We start from the raw sequence: 23,752 nt of genomic DNA on the forward strand, positions 1-23,752 counted from the left end.
CAATGCCAAGCACTACTATGGATCAGGCATGTTACCTGAAGACTTATTTTTTGTTCTTGAACCCTCAATGATAGCAGTAGAAAACAAAAGCAGCTGAAATGTGAAATAATCCCTAGAAAAATCAAGAATTAAAAAAATTCATAACATTAGTAAGAAGCAATTACTCAAAGAATGAAAAATAGGGGCTCACAGGGCTTATTAATAAATACTTTCAGAAATAAATTTATCTCTAACGGACTTAAAAGACAAAGTTAACATTATAGATCCGTGAGCTGTTACTGTACTTAAATATCATAAGGGGGACTAGAAATGATACTTAACAGAGGGAAACTGCCATTTTCACTATAAGGCAACTATATCAATAAAAACATGGGAGTGACCTTTATTAGAGTGTCTAAAACTCAAAGTTCATGGTCAACCTCTGCTTTTATCCTTTTTAGACCCTCTGGTTCAACTAGGAATGACTGGCTTCCTCTGCCTTGATGCCACTGACAATTACTGCCTTAATGTTTTCTTTAAATATAACTGAGAACTGACTATACACAGAGCTACTTATCATCTGCAATGTTAGAAACCATTTAATATTAAGACTAATTCTTTAAAAGTGGATAGAACTTGTGACTCTTCTGATGACTTTTAAGAAAAAATGTCTATTCTTGGGAATATTTTTGGAAATACAGATATTTGGCACCTTCTCCAAGAAAATGAAAATGTAAGTGGAATAAAATGGAACCCAAACTAGAAACCCTAAAAGGTAAAAATACACAAAAGGAACACAAACTCAATACTTAATAGATTTAGCTTTCTTGGGCCTTTTGTTCCTAACTTACTGTAAAAGGCTAGCTAGGGTTGCGTATTATATAAAATTAGGTATACAATAAGCTGCCGAAAGTCATAAAGTCACCTAAGAAATTATTAGATTACCGAATTATTCCCCAATCTTCAAGTCAAGATAACTATCCTATGCCCCCTATCACAAATCAACAATAAACCAAAATTCACAACCAATACACAGATTTGCTAAACTCTAAACAAGTCATTTTCTCAGACAAGTTGTCCACACTAAAAAGTATAGGAATATTCTAAAACTGCTGAACATATACAAAAATAGAAAATATAGACTTTTAACTAAATTTAAATTTGGTCCACCTTTGTTTTGAATCATTGCAGAGAGAAAACACGAGTCCTAAAAATACAAAAAAGATGATTTTCAAGCTTAATTTATTATTGTGTATTTTTAAAATTAAGATTAATGTGTTAAATTATAATGTAGGCTATTCATATACAGAGAGTCAAGCAACCTGGGTAACAGGATAAAGCAAAAAAAAAAAAACACTGTTACTTATACAAAGCTCTAGATTCAAATGCCAACTCTTCAACTTATTTAGGAATATAATGAGAATAACAATACCTACGTCATAGGGGAGTAGTAAAAATTAAGGAAGACCTGTGAAATGTCTAGCACTGTAGCCGGCAAGCAGCAGACATGTTCTGAAGATTAGCTATGGCATCACTGGCAAGAAAGGACTCCTCCTCTGAGTTTGTTTTCTCCAATCGAAAGAAATGATGAAACCTGCTCCACCTGTCTCTTAAGATTGTTGTGAAGATCTAATGAGATAGTACAAATGGGAGAAGGCGGTCTCATGGAAAAAAGAACAGGCTTGGACTTTGGACAATGTGCAAACCTCTTTGAGCCTCGTTTTTCTTCAACTAAACTGCAGGTCATAATACCTGTATCTCATATGGTCTTTAATATTGACGATTAAAAAAAAAGAGCTAATAAATATGAAACCACTTAAAAGGTATGAACTAAGTTATCAGCTGAATATAAACAAAATTTTACTACAGCATTATTGAAGTAAACTGAAAAATGTCAACTCAAATGGTATTATAGCATGCAAAAATACGTATTATGTCAGAATTACCAGATTTATGGAACTAGGATTCTATCATTTTGTTAGAATGAATTTGAAAAGGAGTATTACAATGTATATGTCTACTGCTCTTGTTGACTGAAGCTGAAGCATGATGTCTTTCTTTTCTGCTTTTTGCTGAGCCTGTAAGATAATTAGTAGGCTAATAAATATCATACAAAGGTCACAAACTCAAATGCCTGAAGGAGGATAGCCAGAAAACATTCAAGAAGCAACTCACCTTCTTAATCATTTTGTAAGAAAAAAGAACAGCACAGTTGTGACGATGAATGCCAACCGAATTTGGCCTCAGTTTTAAGGGTGAAGAGGTTAACTGCGACAAACTGATGCACACAGTCCTATCTAAAGGGGCAGAATGCCATATAGGAATGAGGGCTCAGGGTGGCCAGATACTATATATTTAAAGCAGCTGCAAATTTAGATTTTTAGGTGAAATTTCTCATTTTTCAAAATACTGACAAAAACCCATTTTGATACTGTGTAAGCCAATTAAGAGAATGTAGTCAGATGTAGTCAATACTCTGCAATCTCTGTAATAAAGACAGTAAATTCCAGGAGGACAGGGAACCTTGTATGCTCTGCTCCCTCTAGCACGCAGCATAGTGTTTTGCACACAGTAAGTACTTGAATAAAGTATTTTTTGAACAACTAATGAAGCAAAAGATCTCAGGAGACCAGAGAAAACACCAAGTGACAAAGAAACTACCAACGAACAGAGAAAATGCCCCAAGGCCGCGGACTGTTGTTTCAGTGGCCTGGGCACTTTGCAGTCTGATGACTCAGATGAGCTCAGACCTATTTTTTGTTAAGTGTACTGACTTCTTTACCCACGAGGTTATCAGCCAATCAACCAGAAAGCACTGGACATATACTGAGTTTGCCAACAAATACTTTTAGGTCGATTAGTATGGATAGGTAAAGTATTAAAAGTATGTATGCACAGGAAAGCTATTTAAAAGGTCCAGTCCTGAAATGATAAAGCAAAGTGTGAGCCAGTAGCTCTGACAGTAACAGCCATGAAACAATAACAACCGAGCCTTCTTTCTTGATCCCCCTTCACTCTGGCTACTAAATTACTAGAATAATGGTGACTAATTGCTGGATCCTGGAGAATCTAAATCAAGATTTAGGTAATGAAAGCATATGAAAATCAAGAAAGAGCAAGTATGAAAAGGGTTTTTAACACGTATTTCTAAGGACAGAGAAAATACACTCATTTGTAAGGTTTATTTCTTTTCAATGGGCCTGCTCAAAGTCTATCAATCCTCAAGCTTCCCAGCCAGTCAGCAGTATCTGAGTGACTCTCCTGGGGACAAGGGAGCAAGGCTGCTTCGACACTGAGAAACCAAAAAAAGCCACCAAATTGGGCTGAGGACAGAACCCTCCCTGCACCAAAGAGGAGGGAAACTTCTTTCCTAACACCTTCAAACAAACAGGGTTTAGTGTGTGGCCAAGTTAATGATCACTAGGCTCTTCTTCTATCAGAGAAAGAAATAACACTATGATCTACATGTGTGTCAAGAGATTCTACAACTGCTGACATTATGTAACACAGAAAGGTCATGAGCTAAGTACACACAGCAACGTGATCGAAGGTGAACCAAGATAAAGAATCGAAATCGATGCCTAATGTAGTGTCAGAAAGAATGAATGGAAGGAAGGAAGCCAGGAGGGGATGGAGAGATGAGGAAGGTGCGACAACTTTATAAAGTAGAACTTCCTAGAACCACAACCCATAATTTTTTAATTTAATATTTCAGAGAAAGGATAAAAGAAACGTCATTGCAGAAAACTAAACTCGTAATCTAGAATAAATGTCATGTAAGTAACTCCAAAAAAAAAAAAACAAAAAACCAAAATCATGAATGAAAAAAGACACAGAGGACAAATCCAACTCTAATATTGAAAATACAGATATTATAGAAAGAGAAAAAGGAACACAGAAAGAAATACTAATCAAAGAAATACTAGAAGAAAATAATCCTTGAGCTGACTAAAGACCTGAGTTTTAAACTGAAAGGGCTCACGAAGCTTTAAGCAGGATTAATTAGAGATGGTACTGAGTAGGGTAGAAAAACACTAAAACAGACACATCCTGGGAAAAAAATAGAATTTCCAACCTTCAAAACACAAAATCGACCTGTACGCTTCCAAATGTAAAGAACAGGTAACTTATAATGAAAAATAATGAGACCTAGCCAGACTTCTCATCTATAATACTAGTAGTTAGAACAATTTTATAGACTTAAAAAAAAAAAAACCCTCAAATAACAATATCCTGTATTCTATATGAAGGCAAACCAAAAACATTTGCGCATGCAACAGCTCATTAAGTATATAATCCATGAAAGGTTGTCTAAGGAAATTATTCATAGAAATGCTTCTAAGAAAAGAAAATTAGAAGAACAAAAATCTCAATAAACACAAAAATGAAGAGTATAAAAAACCGCAGTGAGCAATTAAACATGTGTAAGTGAAATGTAAATAGATAATACTGTGACTGAAACTGTATTATAACCACAGGTTTTTTGAAATGAAAACAGTATTTCACCAATGCAAACTTAATGATGTAGAATGCAAACTCTGTTTCATAACATCCAGGAGCTGCAGATAGTAGGGGAGGAGGTGAGGGAAAAGAGCACAAAAAACCCCTTAATTCTGATAGAATATGACAGAAAAATATGTTTAAAGATACACATTAAAGTAAGGTAATCAACCAGGAATAGCAAGATGCATAGTAAAAGTTGTGGATTAATTTAGAGGGAAGGGAAAGCAACTTGATCAATCCAGAGAAGCTGGACAAGAACAAAGTAAAATAAAAAATACAAAATAAGTGACAGAATAATACCAAATTTGTCAGCTTTAATATAAAATATGTGTATCGAATAGTGTAATCTATTCAGTCTCAACAAATCAACTTACTTGCCATGAGTTCAAACAAACAAACAACTTAGGGAAACACAGGGAAGCAACTATCCTAGAGCACATGCAAAGATATAACAGCTCAGGAGTGAAGATGAAAAAGAGAAGGAAAAACGACTTACAAAATTAAGGTGAATCTAGAAGCACAAGAAAGAGCAGACATTCCTGAAATCACAGGGACAAAAGGAGTCAGAAACAAGAAAAATAAATTGGAAATGAAGAAAGTGTTAAAAACAAAGAAAAAAAATGCTATCTATTGAAAACAAAAGAGATCCAATGGCATATCTATAGCCAAAAATAAAATTCAAGGGGCGCCTGGTTGGCTCAGTTGGAAGAGCATTCCACTCTGGATCTCGGGGTCATGAGTTTGAGCCCCATGTTGGTTGCAGGGATTACTTAAAATAAAATTCCAGAAAACATTATAGAAATGAAAATATAACTAAAGCTGCGTATTTGAAGGGGACACTGAGTCCTAGAAAAAAAACCTAGCCTAGCCATGAAAACCCAAATCTATTTCCAAAATATCCTACTGGTGTCAGACTCCTTGCCAGTAGCATTTTAATACTACAAGATTGGAAGAATGTTTATAATACCCTCTAGGAAAGTAAGTGTAACCCAAAGATTTCACACCTAAACAAGAAGTCTAGAAAAGTATTTCCCATGAACCCTTCTCAAAAGATTTACATGAGGATGAACTTCAGCTAATCAAGAGATGCCTAGGAAAACCAAAGCAAAAGGACCTGCAGTGAGAACTGAATCTACTTAACTCTTAGATCAAAATAAAAATGGCAATTATGATTAGGGACTGTATAAATTAAAAACCTAAATAAAGGCAAAAGAGCTAATTATTATCTTTAATAAGTATCATTTAAAGCTGACAAAGCAAATAACAGAAGTATAAATATGTTTAATACTATTAAAAAGTAAACAAGAGATAATGCAATAACCAAAATCAGGATATAGAAGAAGGAAAGGAATTGGGGCGCCTGAGTGGCTCAGTTGTTTAGGCATTTGACTTTGGCTCAGGTCGTGATCTCAGGGTCCTGGAATCAAGCCCTACATGGGGCTCCCCACTCAGTGGGGAGTCTGTTTCGTCCTCTCCCTATGCTCCTCCCCCTGCTCATTCTCTCTCTCAAATAAAATCTTAAAAAAAAAAAAGGGAAAAAATTTTATCATTCATCATTTTGTATTCATCATTGCTCATAGAAATTAACAGTGTGTAAAAATATGAGCATCAAGGTTATTATACAGTTACAGTTACACTTATGAAATTGATCTCTAAAAAAAGAAATACAGTTCTTCCTAACTAAAAGAAGAAATATGGAGCAAAGAAAAACTGGCTACTTGGTGAAATGTTTTTAAAAAGCTATAAAAACAGGAAGTATAATATAAAATGACAGAATTAAAACTAGCTGCATTACTAAATGTAAATGGGCTAATCCAACACAGTAAAAAAAAAAAAAAAAAAAGAAAAAAGATTAGATTGGATTCCAAATAAAATTAACCCTGTATTGTACACAAGAAGCATATCTGAAACAAAAAGACGAAAGATGAAAATAAAAGGAAAACACTTATCAGGAAAATACAAACAAAAAAAAAAAGAGAGAAAGAATTACACTCTTAATATCAGACAAGGTCACAGTGCAAAAAGCATTAAAGGAGACACAGGACCCTTTAAATACTAAAAAATGCAATTTGCACCTAAGTTATAATGATTATGAATAACAAAATCATAGCAACTATAAAGCAAAAAAGTCAGGCAATACAAATAAAAATAGAAACGTCAGCAGTAGGACACTTTAATTCACCTCAGTCCATGACAAATCAAGTAAAAACAAGATGGATATAGAAGACCTTAAATTGAACATGAATATGGAACGTTTGCCAAAAATGACGTTAAACCACAAAAACTTAGTAAATTAAAATACAAAAATAGTACAGATAGCATCCTCTGATCATAATACAGTAAAACTAGAAAACAAATAGCAAAACTGGAGGAAAAAGGCACCTAACACCTGGGAATTTAAAGACTCTCCCTTAACTTTTGAGTTAAAGAAGAGATTCCCCCCCCAAATATAAAATATCTAAACAACAAAAAGAAAGTAATAGTGATAAAATACTATATAACAGAATCTATGGAACAGAGCTAAAATATAAGAGAAAAACTCATACCCTTGCATATTTATGCTGAAAAAGGAAGGAAGGAAAAGAAGAAAGAAAGGATGAAAGAAAACGCATTAATGCTCCCAACACAACAGACAAGGAAAAGCACATCTAAGGAATCAGAAGAAATAAAAAATATTTTTAAAAGCCTAAGAAATTAATTTTAAAACAGGAAAAAATGATAGACCCAAAGGCATCTAAGGTCAACAATAAAAAGGGTGAAAGAAAGCAAATCAGAAGAAATAAAAAATATTTTTAAAAGCCTAAGAAATTAATTTTTAAAACAGGAAAAAATGATAGACCCAAAGGTATCTAAGGTCAACAATAAAAAGGGTGAAAGAAAGCAAAAACTGATACATAAGTTAGGAAAAAATTGGGAAAACAATCACATTTAGGCAGAAAATAAAAAACCATAAGAGACTAATTTGCTAACAATATGCAGCAATGAAATAGATAACTTTCTACTTTACTTTTAAGAAGCAAAGCAGACTGAAGGCAGAAATCCAAACAGATCAATTTCTATAGTAATCAGAGAGAGCTCTTAGAGCCATCCTCAAAAAGCATGAGGCCCAGGCACTTCCGCAGGGAGTTACACCAAACCTTTGAAGTTCAGAGGATCTGAATGCTATTTATACAGCTGCAGAGCATACAAAAAGGAAATCTAAATGATTTCTTCTGAAGCAAGCATAACATTGATTCTAAGACTCAAAAAAAGATTACCCCCAAACCAGTCCAATCTCAGTTTTGCAAAAATCCTAACTGAAATACTAGCAAATACACTCCAGCACCACACTAAAGGTAAAACTCCAAGTATTATCAGAAATAACAAATTTGCATACATCGCAGACCAAGCAAGGCTTCCAGGACTGTGTCTCATAGACCTACTCATAAACATACAAAACACCAGGAACAATTTAACATCCATCAACAAGGGACTGGTTAATCACCTGTGGCTCGCCCACCTATAAAATATAAGGTAATTGTAAAGAACAATGAAACTCATTTGGAATAATTTCCAGGATATATTATGGAAAAAACTTAAGGTTCAGAACCATCTACAGCATGGTATCACTATGTAAAAAGTGTGGGGGCAGATTATGTGTATACCTTTACATATGCATTAAGTATCTCTGGAAGGATCACAAGAACTGGTAGTATTGCCTGCCTCTGGAAAGGGTGACTGAGGGAATGAGGTTAGAGGGAGACTTCACTGGATATCCTTTGTGTCTCTTTGCATTGGAACCACTGCAAACATGTTACCTATTCAAACACAAAATTAAAATCAATTACAAGAAAGGGGTGAGCAAAAAGACAGCAGGTGAATGTAAACAAAAAGAAATCGTTGGGAGACAATTCTCCCTAGGTCTCTCATGTTTCAGCATGTCTTAGACTCTCTTTTCAATGATTTTTGTAGAGCAAACAGCCTTGGAAGACAGAGGCAGTATCTTCTCCAGAGCCAAGGGCAGACCTGCTTACTTCCCACAATAAAACATTCAGGTTCCCTAACTAAGCTCAGGGTTCCTCTTCTGCAATGCAACTCACTGAGTGTGCAGATACCACCTGGCCCTTCTCACATCACCCTGTGGGAATTGAGGCTGGAGGAAGGGGCACAAGAAAATGCTGATACTCAATGTCCACAATAGCCAAACTGTGGAAAGAGCCAAGATGTCCATCAACAGATGAATGGATAAAGAAGATGTGGTATATATATACAATGGAATATTATGCAGCCATCAAAAGGAATGAGATCTTGCCATTTGCAACGATGTGGTTGGAACTGGAGGGTATTATGCTGAGCGAAATAAGTCAAACAGAGAAAGACATGTATCATATGACCCTCACTGATATGAGGAATTCTTAATCTCAGGAAACAAACTGAGGGTTGCTGGAGTGGGGGATGGGGTGGGAGGGATGGGGTGACTGGGTGATAGACACTGGGGAGGGTATGTGCTCTGGTAAGTGCTGTGAATTGTGCAAGACTGTTGAATCTCAGATCTGTACCTCTGAAACAAATAATGCAATATATGTTAAGAAAAAAAAAAAAAAAGAAGAAGAAAATAGCAGGAGGGGAAGAATGAAGGGGGGGAAATCGGAGGGGTAGACGAACCATGAGAGACGATGGACTCTGAAAAACAAACTGAGGGTTCTAGAGGGGAGGGGGGTGGGAGGATGGGTTAGCCTGGTGATGGGTATTGAGGAGGGCACGTTCTGCATGGAGCACTGGGTGTTATACGCAAATAACGAATCATGGAACACTACATCTAAAACTAATGATGTAATGTATGGGGATTAACATAACAATAAAAAATAATTAAAAAAAAAGAAAATGCTGATACTGTTATGATTAATAACAATGAAAAGTCCTTTGATTCTGGTTTCTGCCAGAATTCATGAAACTGTGGCAGGCTAACTTGTCAGCTTGCAGGAAGGGTAAAATCTCAGGTCCCTCACAGTTTTTGCATTAGTCAAAATAATATTAGATAAAACAGACTATTAGGTAAAGCAGAAGAGAGAAGCGTATAATATAAAAACATTCAATCCAAAAGGAAAATAAATCATAAATATTTGGGCAAATAACATAGCTATGAAATATATAAAGCCAGGAAAAAATGTGCTGCAAGGCAAATATCACCAAAAGAAATTTAAAAGACTTTAGGGGCGCCTGGGTGGCTCAGTCGTTAAGCGTCTGCCTTCGGCTCAGGTCATGGTCCCAGGGTCCTGGGATCGAGCCCTGCATCGGTCTCCTTGCTGAGCGGGAAGGCTGCTTCTCCCTCTCCCACTCCCCCCTGCTTGTGTTCCCTCTCTCTGTCAAATAAATAATAAAAAATCTTAAAAAAATAAATAAATAAGACTTTTAAAAAGAAAAAATTGGTAAAATTATAGTCAGGGGGATACCGTAACAAACTCCTTCCTAAATCTGTCAGACTATGTAGACCAGACATAAGCAAGGATACAGACTATTTCAATAATGTAATCAAACTCAATTTTTTTTTTTTTAAGATTTTATTTATTTATTTGATAGAGAATGAGAGACAGAGAGCATGAGAGGGAGGAGGGTCAGAGGGAGAAGCAGACTCCCTGCCGAGCAGGGAGCCCGATGCGGGACTCGATCCCGGGACTCCAGGATCACGACCTGAGCCGAAGGCAGTTGCTTAACCAACTGAGCCACCCAGGCGCCCCTCAAACTCAATTTTTTAGAAATATATATACATATGTATTTCTTTAAAAAAGTAAATTGAATATCTACATCAAAATGACTTCTCATTACACATATCCCTCCCCCCAAAAATGTATCTTTTGAAATGCAGCCTTTTTTTTCTAGCTAACCCCTGAATCAAGCAGATTAAAAACTGAAATGAGTAGTTATCTAGTAAATAACAAGAATGTTTTCTTATAAAACTCTTTCTTTATAGATATATACTAAATCTCAGACTGAGGTAAATGCTAAGGAGTACAGTTTAAAGAGATTAAGGTATAAAGGACACCCAAGTAACAATAATCTAGGAGGTGCTGAGAGGTCAAGAAGCCTGGAGATCCCAAATCAGTCTAGCAGAAAATGGAAGAAACCAAGCAAATCATAAATCTTATAAATATTTAGATGGCAAAGGAATAGGACTATCTAGAATATATCCGTTATGGCTTTTATTGTTATATTACCTTAATACACTTAAAATGTTGAGAGTTGGGGCACCTGGGTGGCTCAGGCGGTTAAGCGTCTGCCTTCAGCTCAGGTCATGATCCCAGCGTCCTGGGATCGAGCCCCGCATCGGGCTCCCTGCTCAGCTGGAAGCCTGCTTCTCCCTCTCCTACTCCCCCTGCTTGTGTTCCCTCTCTCTCTGTCTCTATGTCAAATAAATAAAATTAAAAAAAAAAAAAAATCTTTAAAGTGTTGAGAGTTAACTACAATCCCCCCAAAATGCAGAGCCACTGGGCTAATATTGCCTTCCCTGAAACCAAACCACTCAGTGGCTGGGGAGATGCTACTCAAGGCCATCTCAGAGGCAAATCCAGGGAAGTATTCTGAATTATCAGGGCTACTGTGACTTAAAGAGGGGGAGAAAAAGCATTAAAAAAAAAAAAAAACAGTTATTTAAGTAATAAATGGTCACTGAAAAACTATTCACAAGCATTTCTTTAATAGTCCTCCCTAAAATCTTTCTTGAACTCAACAAAATATTCAGTGACTCTGCAAAATCCTTACTCCTCCCTTGTGGGGCGGGGGGGGGAATCACATTTCATAATTTTCACATTTTGCAAAGATTCAACAGCCCTGGCATTTTGTTTAGAGGAACCAGGTACTCTCTTAACTATCTCTTTACCCCAAATTGAGTCACTCTACTGCTAACCCTCAAGTCACCTGAGACTCCTTGTTGGAGAAGCTTATTATAACTTCAGGCTGACTCACTAGCTGGACCCAGGCAATCTGGAGGCTCCTCACCCCGTCCTCTGTCCTTAAAATTCGCATTCTGCTTCCTTTCCCCACTCCCAGAAGCTGCCTCAAGGATACAGCCTTGAGACAGTTATGTGGTATTGAGAACATCTGGACAATATATGCGACTAAACCTAGTTAGGGCTCTATATAATCTTAAGATTTGGCAGGCAGGGATCTACCAGTATTGCTGCTGCCCAAGATAAGCCTCGTATGTAAATTCCCTTGCTTATAAAAACTGTCACCAACCAGAGTGCCTGGCTGGCTCAGTTGAAGGAGCTTGCGACTTTTGATCTCGTGGTTGTGATTTCGAGCCCCACTTTGGGTGGAGAGATTACTTAAGTAAATATTAAAAAAAAAAAAAAGCTGTCACCTACCAATTTGGACTGGTCTGTCTCTTCCTTTGGTCTCTGGCCTCTCCCTGGTCTCTTCCTGCCCTATGCATAGCAGAGCACTTTCATATCACAGCTGGGAAACTCTGGGGAGCTTTGGAACCAATACTCCTCCCGCTCCCCTTTCTAGACTCACTAAGCCCAACTCATCCTCTCTTTGTAATGCCTCTGACATGGCTCTCTTTCTCCTCCAAGTGCTTCATCTAACAACTTCCACGTCAAGTACCACACCATTCTCTAAACTGGTCTTTAAAGAAATTATTTTCTTTACAAATATTTTTGCATATGAAAGATCCAAGTTTGAAACAATTCATTTTAAAAACTTCTTTATAAGGCCTCATCTTCGATTCTCTTATTGTTTTCCCTTGCTCCAAACCGGCCTAGTTGTTAATCCTCAACAGGCCCTCCGTTTCTCTCCAAACCTTATTAATCCTTTCAAGGTCTAGAACAGATCATCTTTTACTATACACTTTTCTATACACATAAAATATTTTGTGCAAGGGCAAAACTGTTGACAGACGTGGGCTGAACCCTAGCTTTGCTCTTATAGAGGGAAAACACAAAAAAATGAGAGAACTTTGGAAATGCACTGTATTCGTATTCGTATTAGAATTCCTTGAAAATAAGACTTTGTCAATACCACACATCTTAACCAAAACAAGAACAGTGACCAGGGAACAAAACCTTTTTCCCTTTGAGGACAAATATTGTCGGTTCACTTGGTCTTTTTAGGGTCTCTGTTGTGTTTCTTTGGATTTCTTAAAAATCAGGAAACCTTACTTTGAATGTTAGAATGATTTAAAAAAAAATGAACATTATGAAAGTGATGCAAGGATAAGGAGAACACAAAAGAGCCAAGACTGATAAATGATATGAAAGATCTACAAAATGAGACAAATCAGGAATTGGTAAATAAAGAAATGTCCTCATCCTGAAATTTTATTAATGAAATCAGAAATGGAACCTGAAACCTACCTCATGCTTTAGAAATCTATCAGAACTTCCTTCTCACTGAACTATGTATTTTAGTTCAATTTCTATTCTACATATCTCCTTTGAAAGGATGCTATAAAGAAAGAATGTATCTCCAGAGAAACAGTTATCCACGTGTAGTCACTGTACTTTCCACAGTACTTCTATTAATAGGGAGGATGAAAGGATCTAGGCTTCCACAAGATTAAGCAATCTGCCTGTCAAAATCAGACTTCAGATTTTAGCCGTGTAGGCCACCAAGTTGCTCGTCAAAAGCAGGAAGTATTTTTTTAATTAAATTGCAGCTTTAAGTTGTCCTATCATATGAGAGCGGATAGTCGAATTACCCCCCCACACACACTGCTTCTCCATATCTTATACAACTATTACTGCTGTGCAAGACCTTCAGACATCTAATTTGAAATTAAATAACTATGGGCTCTTAAAATAAAGTATCAAAGGAATTGCAGATTTGTTAGCATGTTAGGCGCCTACTCCAAGTCAAAGGTAGTATCTCTTAGTAAGAACAAGTCTTGTTTACTTAGCACTCACTACTACAAAGACTATGCATGATTTCTCACTTAATTCTTGTAATAAAGCTATTAGAGGCACTACTTCTAGTCCTAAGTTTCGGGGGGAGAAAAACAAGACCAAGGTGGCATAGCTATTAAGTGGTAAAATAAGGATCTGAACTCAGCAAGCTGAACTCAAAGTTAGTACTTTGTTCAAAGTACTGCTGTTCTTTATAATATTTTAAATGCAAACTGGTGCTGCTTTTGAGCAGCTACATATTAAAAGTAGGGCAGTAAAACCGAATTTAGTGTCTTATAGGCATACAATTTTCATAATGGCATATAATGGATAAGACTGTAACAATGTTTAAGTTTCTTGTATGACCATGACTGATCCATTGCCTTTATAACGTGAACACAAACTAAATTTTAAATTACTACACAAAACAAAAAGCATTTTAGAAATGCTAACACAAGTGGAACAAGGTAAAATATTTTTCAGGTTACTTTAACATTTTTCTCTTTTCATTCGGTACTTGGTTTATGGTGTCCTTCGGTATGATTTTATTTTTATTTATACCACTTGGCATTATAATGCTCCTGAAAATCGGAGAATTCCTGTCTTTCAGCAATTCTAGAAGGTTCTCTGCCATTTCCCTTCAAACATTGCCTCTGCCAATTCCATCCCCCATCATACATATGTTGTACCTTTTGTCCCACAGTCTTTTAGTGAGCCTATGCCTTTGGACTGTAAACTTGATAAATATTTCTCAGGTTTTTTCCTCCCTCACTAGGTGGACCAGGATGGCTAGAGTGGGCTGGAGTTGAGTATTTCCCTTCTCCCAGGTCAGACAGGCTCTGGTTAACTAGTTTCTCTGAAGCAGGCCCTGTTAAGAACAGAGTCCTCTGGTATATTTCAAAATGGTCCCTCTCCCCCTCCCCTTACCAGAAGCAGCCATATTTATAATGGGAACCTGGTCAAACTCCTAGAGGACAATCTTACAAAACTGTGGGGGCCCCAGTGTGACTAGGTTTCCCTGGAGTTTTAAACCCTCAGACTTGTCTGCACTGAGCCTCCAGCAACTCATCAATTACAGTTCAGGTTTATCTACCCTGGCACTGGTTTCCTGCAGTGGTTCCCACTCCTGAATCTCTGCTAAACCTGAGACTCTGGTCTCTGCAGTCACCAAGGGAGAGGGGGCAGTTTGCCCTGTGTCCTCCCATCTCTTATGAATTCAAGAAAAGTTATTGGTTTCTCAGTCTGTTCAGCTTTTTACTTGTTGTTAGGACAGAGTGGCTACTTCCAAATTTCTTACATGTGGAGCTAGAAACCAGAAGTCAACTCCATCTCTTTTTCTGAGATTATTTTATATATGGTAGATGCTCTTGTCCCAAGCTCCATACCATGTACCTCTCTCATATTCTCCACCGTTGTTGCACTCTGCTTAATTTCCTCAGACCCATCTTATACCTAATTCTCCTTACGTTCTATCTAATTTGCTGTTTAATCTATTTGTTGCGATTTTAATTTCAATGGCAGAAGTCTAAAGGGTTCAATTTCTAATTCACCATGTCTTCTTTTTTTTTTTTTTTACTTATTTCCTCTTCATCCTCTTACCACTGTAATGATTTGAAAATAAATCTATAGTTCCAAAGTTCTTGGGGGTGGTAATTCTAATCACATCTGCTCTCACTCCTTGTATATTTTTAATTTTTCATCTCAGATTCACCTTTAATAGATGGTGACTGTATTTTTCTATAGGAATCCCATTTGAGTTTTAGAACAGTTGTGCTTTTGTTTTGCCAGCCTCTTCTAGGATTTGAAATTTCTGTAATACAGTATACAGTATAAGGGATCTGATACTTTCTACTGCCTTCAATTTCACTGCATTGCCTGACAATTTATGGGACAAAATAATGACTTTACTTCAATGCTGTCCTATAATAATGTAATCTTTACAAAGTCATTTAAAACTATTAGGAATCCACATTTAAGTTAAAACTCAACCACAGTAACCATCAAGGCAAATAAATGAACAGAGATGTCAAATCACATATAACAGAAACTCCACAAAAGGCAAAGTTTACACAAACTCAGACAATGATAACTACCTCCTTATTTAAAATCCTGCTTCATGGCTGGCAAATTTTTTTTAACCTCAATTATAAGAGATATGCCATGTTCAGAAAGCATCTTGTATTCAGAAAGATTAAAACATGTGGAGGGGGTCTTAAAACCAAGAAAATGCAGTACATAAGGCAAAGAGCAAGTTTATAACTTAAAATGAGAACCACAACCATCTGGAAAGCCACAATATCTATAGAAGGAAAAAGTACATTTTTTCTCACATGGAAAGCCAGGCCACTAGAAGGCTGCTTGTACACACGGGAATCCAAGTCTAACTGCCTGGTGCAATGTATCTTCAACATTTGAGTGAGTCTGTACATTACATTCTCCGGCAGACTGCACAGAAGGTGGGAGCCTTTTTCCTCACTTCCATTACAAAATGAGTTCCCTTCCAAGTGACTCAATCTTTCTTCAAATTTGTTTACTTTGACAGAGTAATAGTCACATCTTACTCTGTCCACAGAGTCAGGTTTATTCCCAATGATTCTGAAAAGCTCTGCTTTGATTCACTGATAAGTATAATAAACAACTCTTAAGTCACATGTCCTCCAGGTACACATGCACACACACAGTACCAATTGCCAATGAAGCAAAGATTTCTTTAAATACGAACCTGACCGCCCTCAATTGCACTCCTGCGAACTAAAATAAAAACTGAAATTTATAGGACACAAAACAAGCTATCATCTAGTGAACTTTAAAGACCAATAAAATGAAGAGTAAGAATTTGCTAACAATATTTATTTCATCTTTTGGTTTTGGATCTGAAACACTTTAGAAAATGAGGAACAAAAGAAATGAAGAAAGACTCTATGCCCACAAAATTTATATTAAGTTCACAGACTATACAACAATTATTAGGTCCATAAACTAAACAATGAAGCACACAGAAAAGGGCAAAGTATATGAAATAGGCAGTGATGACAGAAAGAAGCAGAAAAATGTTCACCTTTAGCCCACAAGGCTGGTCTACAGCCTGCATAGTTCCGATAAGGATCAAATATGGACTGGTTGCTACATTCTTAAAGGGTCTCATGACTGCTTGTATATGTCACACATAGTTAATATCAAGCCGAATGATAAGCACCAGAGAAATCTTGTGAAAGTAGTTTTATGAGCAGAAATTTGAAGAGAACATTTACGATCTAATACTCCCTGCAAGCCCCCTCCCCCTTGAGCACTAAGCATCTGCCCACCAGCTTCACACTGCAGAGTGCAGCTCTTTCTGCCCGCGGGTCCTGTCCCCGTGCTACTTAAATAACCTTACTCTAAGTTGCATAGTAAAATGTCTCATGTGTTCTTTCTTAACCCGCACGGCACACTCAGTGATCATGCAACAGACAGGCCCTGACTTAAGGGCAATCATATAGATGAACACTCACTGTGGCACTATGAATTTTTTCCTATCCTGCCAAAACACCACCTGCAGTAGATAACCACTCACATCATTCTGAATCATTCCCTGCCAGACTGCCTTGGGCCTCCTACCTGAACCTCTGCCGAGCCAGCTGCCTCAACCCTGAGAGCTTCCACCTAGCCAATTTTCTTCTTCAGTTACCAAGACTTGAGTATTTGCATATAGTATTACAGGTTAAAGGAAAAAAAAAAAAAAAAAAAATCACTGTGAGCTAGTCTGGAAACCAAAGCAACATTTAGAGTAACATCTCTGTGAGTATAAATCTGAAACTCTGAATCACCAGTTTATATTTAAATTTCTGAAATTCATCCTATTCTAGAGTTTGACTATACGCAAACAATGAATCATGGAACACCACATCAAAAACTAATGATGTAATGTAAGGTGATTAACATAACATAATAAAATAAAATAAAATAGAGTTTGACTATAAATATATCCAGCCTGAAAAACAAGCCCAACTAATCTCCTTGCTGTGAATATTTACCCAGTTAAATTAATATACATTTAACAAATAAACTTCAAAATTTCAGTTCTAGCTAGTTTAGGAAAGGCTGTAAAAGGTAAAATGAGCACCATGCTTAATAAAATTCTCATCTGACTATCAACACAATTTAGAGGCCTCATCTCTCTGATGCGTCTCTCTCTCTATAGAATCAATTTTTAGGAATTCAAATATGAAGTTATAAGAAGTCCAGGTGACTGAAACGATTCCGTTTCAGAGATTCTCTGACTCAACTTGCTCTAAACTTTATAGTACTGATTGATGAGATTTGGGAGACTGAAGGGTAACAGAATATGCTACCACAAAATAAGCCTCTTTGGTATAAGGATTATTTTAAGAGAATGAAAAACAACAGAGCCAGGAGAAGCTCTGAAAACACAGTAAACGTTATCCTTTTGTAAGGGTAATTTACATTTATGAAGGAAATCTCGTTTGTAAGAGTGTCTCCCTTTCAGCACCAGGAAGAAAAGGATGACTCTAAATCATAAGAGAATATTACAAGAGAATCTTATCAGTGGAGAAGGCACCTGGACTTAAATATGCATAACAAACCCCTTGTTTACCATGATTTTCCTGGTAACCTCCCATAACTAGCCGCTCCCAACACCACCCTCACTTTCTTTGTCTTTAGCCGAAGAAGGTATTTAAACCCACATTCTAAACCATCTCAGAGATTTGCTCCCTTCTCCCAGGGTATCACCCATGTATACAAGACTTAAGCATGTTGAACTTTTGTTGGTTTTTCTCTTATTAATCTGTCTTTTATTAGAGGTCTCAGCCAAGAACTCAGAAGGATAGAACGATTATTTTTTCCCTCCCTACAGGGTTCTGCCCTCAAAACAGCCTGGTATAAGAATTCCCAGACTGTAATGGGGAGGCATACTGCCCATCAGCCACCACTCTCTAACCTAAATCAGCCCATCGAAACAACCCCTTCTTTTACCACAGCTGGCCACTGTGGCATTTTTAATTTATTTTTTTTAAAGATTTTATTTATTTATTTGACAGAGAGATACACAGCGAGAGAAGGAACACAAGCAGGGGGAGTGGGAGACGGAGAAGCAGGCCTCCCGCGGAGCAGGGAGCCCGATGCAGGGCTCGATCCCAGGACCCTGGGATCATGACCTGGGCCAAAGGCAGACGCTTAACGACTGAGCCACCCAGGCGCCCCGCCACTGTCCCATTTTTAAAATTTCAAGAGCCACATACAATTTTTATGAAGAAGCTGTTTTGGCTGCTTGTTTCGAATGTTTATAGTTAATATATATTTAACAAATTAAAAAGTTTCAGATCTACCTACCATAAAGTAGGTAGCCATTCTTAAAAATATTTGCAACTTTATTTGCTTTTCTCATTAAGTTTACTACTGAATTGGAAGACTATTAAATATTTAAGACCTAAATTCTTGGTTTACAGTGTTCAATAACAAAAATTCAACGGAGTAAATTTTAAAGATCTAACTGCCTTTATTAATCAATTCATGAATTAGGCAGCATCCTATCTAGCAAGTAGATGGGAGCTCCAAAGGGCTACAAGAAAGGAAAGGTTTTTAAAGGTAGAGAGGGGGTGGAAAAAAGAAAATTATTAGCGAAGAATCCATTGTTTTAGGCAAGGTCACCCTTCTAAGGGGAGCTGAAGGGATCTATCAGATTTCCTAGTGCTGACCAGGAAATTCTCATGTTGACTGGTTAAAGGTTACATTTTGGGGTGGGGGAGGAGGGCTAAAACTGCAGTTAGGTTAGGTATTAAGTCTTGGTTTACTGACTTGGTGCCTTGACCTAAGTGACACCATTTTGGGCCTGTGGGTTCCTTTTTAAGAACACTATCCCCAAGCAGAAGGTTACATATTGGTTCCTGAAGATATCTTCAAGACACCAAATATGTGAGCTAGTAAAAAAACTTTGACTTGAGCCCAGTTAAATCAGGAAATTAAAAACTGCTAAATATCAACATTCATAAAGACTGCAGCATACATATATCACACAAAAAGTAAATGTACAGAATACTAAGGTTATGTGCAAATATAGAGTCAAGGAATTAACATTTGTGCTTTCAAAATTCAAGGCTAGACTCTTAACATTTAAGGGTTTTTATTTTTAAGACACTTGCAATAAACATAATAATTATGGAGAGTAGTAAGATAATGGAATACAAATGAGAAACAAGCCCCATCACTTTTACCTCAAATTTTGAGCCTGAGAATGTTTTTTTATTTTTTAAGTAATTGAATTTCAATTATATTATGCAAAGTACCCAATTCAATTTCACAATGCAAAAAGGTTTGGATTTAATCAACAGGTACATTTGCTATTCAAAGGAATTGCTACAATCTCCTTTTACTTATTCATTGGGAAATAAATGGGAAAAAAAAGTTCTACTGTCACTACTATGACAGTGTGGCTAAAGCACTACTCTATTAGAGAGAGATTCCTAAATCAGTTTGCAAAAAAGCTAGTCAGGGTAAAATGTTTATGTCAATATTAAAGCTACTCCCCACCCCAGCATTTTTGTAATCCGGGGAGAAATCTCAAATTCTTAACTGAGTGCTACTACATTGATTAATCTCTGGCTGATGCTCGGCTGTAGGATCCATCTGTTTTATTCACTGCTGTATCCCAAGTTCCTAACACTACACCTCATACTCCACAGGTTCTCAAAAGACATTTATTGAGGGGTGCCTGGGTGGTTCTGTGGGTTAAGTGACCAACTCTTGGTTTTGCGGGAGTCATGATCTCCCGGCATGGGGCTCCACGCTCAGCTTGGAGTCTGCCTGTCCCTCTCACCGCCCTCTGCCCCTTCCCTAAATCATGCACTCTCAAATAAATAAAATCTTTAAAGAAAAAAAAGACATTTGTTGAATGAAGTCAACCTTTCAATTGGCTTCACTGTTTACTGGTCTCTTCCTGCTCCTATTCCTACTTCCTATTTCAAACCAAATATTACATTTGAAAAATCCCTGAAATTCCTTGTAGACTTTTGAAATTTGTCTATTTATGAAATTTTGAAAAAAGCCAGGAATGAACTGTATGATTTTTTTTCAATCTATTTCAAAATGTACCAAGGCTACACTGAAAAATCTGCCCTAAGTTTTTAAATGTCTGGAGATTGTGGTCAGGAAAGAATGGTAAAGCCAAAGCACCAGACCTAACTAAAACACCAGTTAGCTCCAGGGTTCCTTGCCTTTTGAATTTTACCTGAAACATAAAATTCATAAAATCTAAGGTAATTCTAATTTAAAACAGCATTTTAAAGCACTGGACTTACCATTATAGGTTATTCTTGGCTTTGTTAAACACATCACAAGATGCAAATCCATTTCATCTGAAGGTACAAATTTTGAGCATACGGGGCACTTAAATCCTAAAAAGTAAAAGAAACCCATTTTACTCAATTATTCTGAATACCCAATTCCATTTTTTAAAAAAGCATCAAAGACAAGAAGCATTTCAAATTTCAACATTATACTTACAGTAATACACTACTTAATTGCAAGTTAGGTTGCCAAAAGAGTTTTTTAACTATAATAAGTGACTTCAATCAATTTACAAAGACCAGCCCATTTCAAATGAAACAAGTACAAATGAGAAGAATTAGGCTCACTACAAAACTCCCATATCTTTTTCTAACGTATGGGTCCCATCATTCTTCTAATTTTTTACATTAACCTGAACTTCTGAATTTGTGGAAATTACCCTTCCCAGCTTAGTAGGGCACAATTTGAGTCACAAGGTTTTACAGCTAGACAGTACCTTAGAAACTATTCTACTCCATTGATCTTTTAAAAATTATTCTGAAATTGGCAAAATCAGGTCTAAAAGCTAAGACTCCTGTCTTCCAGTAGTGATCTTTCTCTCACACTATACTACGAAAGTCACAATGCAAACCAAAAATGGCATCAAATAGGGCAGATTTCCCAGTCAACTCTGACACTTAAATTTAGTTTCCTACAATATTCAATCTGTACTATTTGCCTCATGTAGTCTATTAAAAATGAAGTGGTATAGTGAAGGAGAGAATAGGCTATATATTCAGCTCTATCCTACTCCCTCACTTACCAGGGGACCTGTCCTATCTATGGTTCCTTGCGGTTGCCCTGCTGCCCTACTTCTCCCTCTCTGATATCCCGAAGCAGATGGAGCAGCACTGCACACCTGATTCAAGATAGCCAATTTATAGTTTGGCTAGGAACAACAAACCAGAAGTGGCACAAAAAGATGGTCTGGGCCAATCTGTTTTTCTTGGAAATATGACAAAAAACGGCAAGAGAGTACACTTGTCAGCTGTAAAGAGCTGAGGCAGAAAGGGCACCTGTAGGTTAGAGAGAGACCAGCGGCTCTGCAAGCTGAACTTGGAAACTAATGGCCAGCAGAGGAAAATGGTTTGCATGGAGATCAAGGAGCAGATGTGCAGAGAGGAGCGGAAGTGCCGTGAGAGACAAAAGCTAGTAAGAAGGTTAGTGAAAGAAACCAGTCCCTAACGCTGCCTCTGAGTCTGACAGCTCTATACTTCCAGCACACATGTGTTCTTAAAGGCGCTCTCCTCCATTCACTGGGACTTGAAACTCACTGTGACCAAATGTGTCAGACTAGAATCACACTTCATGCAGAACTTTATACAAATCAGGAAAAGGTTCTGGCATGGGTACTTAATCCAGGTATGATTTTGAACACTGTTTTGACATTGTAGTAAATGCATTTTAAAAGAAAGGAAAAAAGGTATGTTTACTTCCCCTTCTTGAAAACCACCTCAAAATGAAAACAAAGAAAGAGGAAATTCATTTAAAATGAAACTATAAACTAGCTATAATCCCCAAATACCAATATAAGGAAATTTAAGTCAAATGGGGAGAAGACTGAGACTCTCAAGTAGCATTCATATTTCAAGGACCAACCAACAATCTTTTGCTTGGAATTGTAAAAAAAAATTCTTCCCTTGAAGTTAAAAAGGACATAAAAGAGGGAAAGAGGCAACCAATTTTCTAACTATTGATCAGAATCATCTGAGTACAGGCACATAAACTCTAAATTATCCAAGTACAATACTGTGAACTACTGAGAGCTATCCACTGCTCACAAAGCAGAGCCAAATGAGAGAAAACTTTGTACAAAGAACCACCTGGATTTCTAGTTAAATACAATAAATTAATGTGTTTCTTTCTCCCCCCATCTAAAATCCACTGAAATGAGAATAAAATAAAAATAAGATAAAGAAGAACTTGAAAGGAGACAGCCGATGAGAAAACAGACATCCCAAGTGCCTGCGGAAGTCAATCAATTCTCACTACCTAATTCTCAAAGGACTCCAAAATCTATACCTCCAAATGACTTCCCAAGACAATGGTGAGGCATGAGGTTAAAATCTAGATTGATTCAGACTGGAAAAAAAAAAAAAAAATCCCTAGATCCTCAATCCATGACATATAGCAACTACAAGAAACTACAGTTCCCCAACTATAGCAGGAGAATGAAGGCTAACTATAAAATAAAAGACCCAAAATAGAGTAACTTGAGGACCCCAGGCACAGCAATGGGAAGGGAAGAAAACACAGGAATAAAAGATCTATGTACAGGGGCGCCTGGTTGGCTCAGTCGTTAAGCATCTGCCTTTGGCTCGGGTCACGGTCCCGGGGTCCTGGGATTGACTCCCACATTGCGCTCCCTGCTCGGCGGGAAGCCTGCTTGTCCCTCTCCCACTCCCCCTGCTTGTGTTCCCTCTCTTACTGTCTCTCTTGCTGTCTCTGTCAAATAAATAAATCTTAAAAAAAACAAAAACAAAAACAAACTATGTACAGAAAAGGCCCTGTCTGCCAATTTCCTTTACTCTCTTTACCAAGAAACTGGTAGATTCTTCTCTTAAATCAAAAGGTCCCACAGAATAAAACATCAAGACCCTTGTCTGTGGATAAGCCCCAGCCTTAAACAAAAAGCTTCCAATCAGCTTTTCAGGGCCTCGCTCATAAACATAATGCAATAAAAGAAAAAATTTTGCATGGTTAAAACACAACACAGCAGAAGCAAATCCAAAAGACAAAAATATTTACAACATGTATTACAAAAGGACAATATCCTTAATACGTAAAGCCAATCTAAAAAGGCTACACACTATACGATTCCAACTATATGACATTCTGGAAAAAAAAAAAACTATGAAGAAAAAGATCAGTGGTTGTCAGGGGTTGGAGGAAAGGGAAGGATAAATAGGTGAAGTATAGAGTATTTTTATAGCAGTGAAACTATTATGTATTGTAGATATATACCATTACACATTTTTCCAAACCAATAGAATGTACTACAGCAAGATGAACCCTAACATAAACTATGGACCTTGGGTATTAATGATGGGTCAATCTAGGCTCATTAATTGTAGCAAATGTATCAC

General features: G+C 37.1%; 1 protein-coding gene across 1 annotated transcript in view; it reads right to left on the minus strand.

Moving 5' to 3' along the window:
- ZNRF2 (zinc and ring finger 2) overlaps nucleotides 1-23,752 on the minus strand; it is a 93,570-nt gene that overhangs the window by 23,342 nt on the left and 46,476 nt on the right. Inside the window, exon 2 of the mRNA XM_032401853.1 lies at nucleotides 20,639-20,734. Coding sequence (XP_032257744.1) covers nucleotides 20,639-20,734 — 96 coding nt within the window. The remainder of the gene's footprint in view (nucleotides 1-20,638; nucleotides 20,735-23,752) is intronic.

The sequence above is a fragment of the Phoca vitulina genome, unplaced genomic scaffold (assembly GCF_004348235.1).
Source record: "Phoca vitulina isolate PV1807 unplaced genomic scaffold, GSC_HSeal_1.0 scaffold4, whole genome shotgun sequence".
Taxonomy (NCBI): Eukaryota; Metazoa; Chordata; class Mammalia; order Carnivora; family Phocidae; genus Phoca; species Phoca vitulina.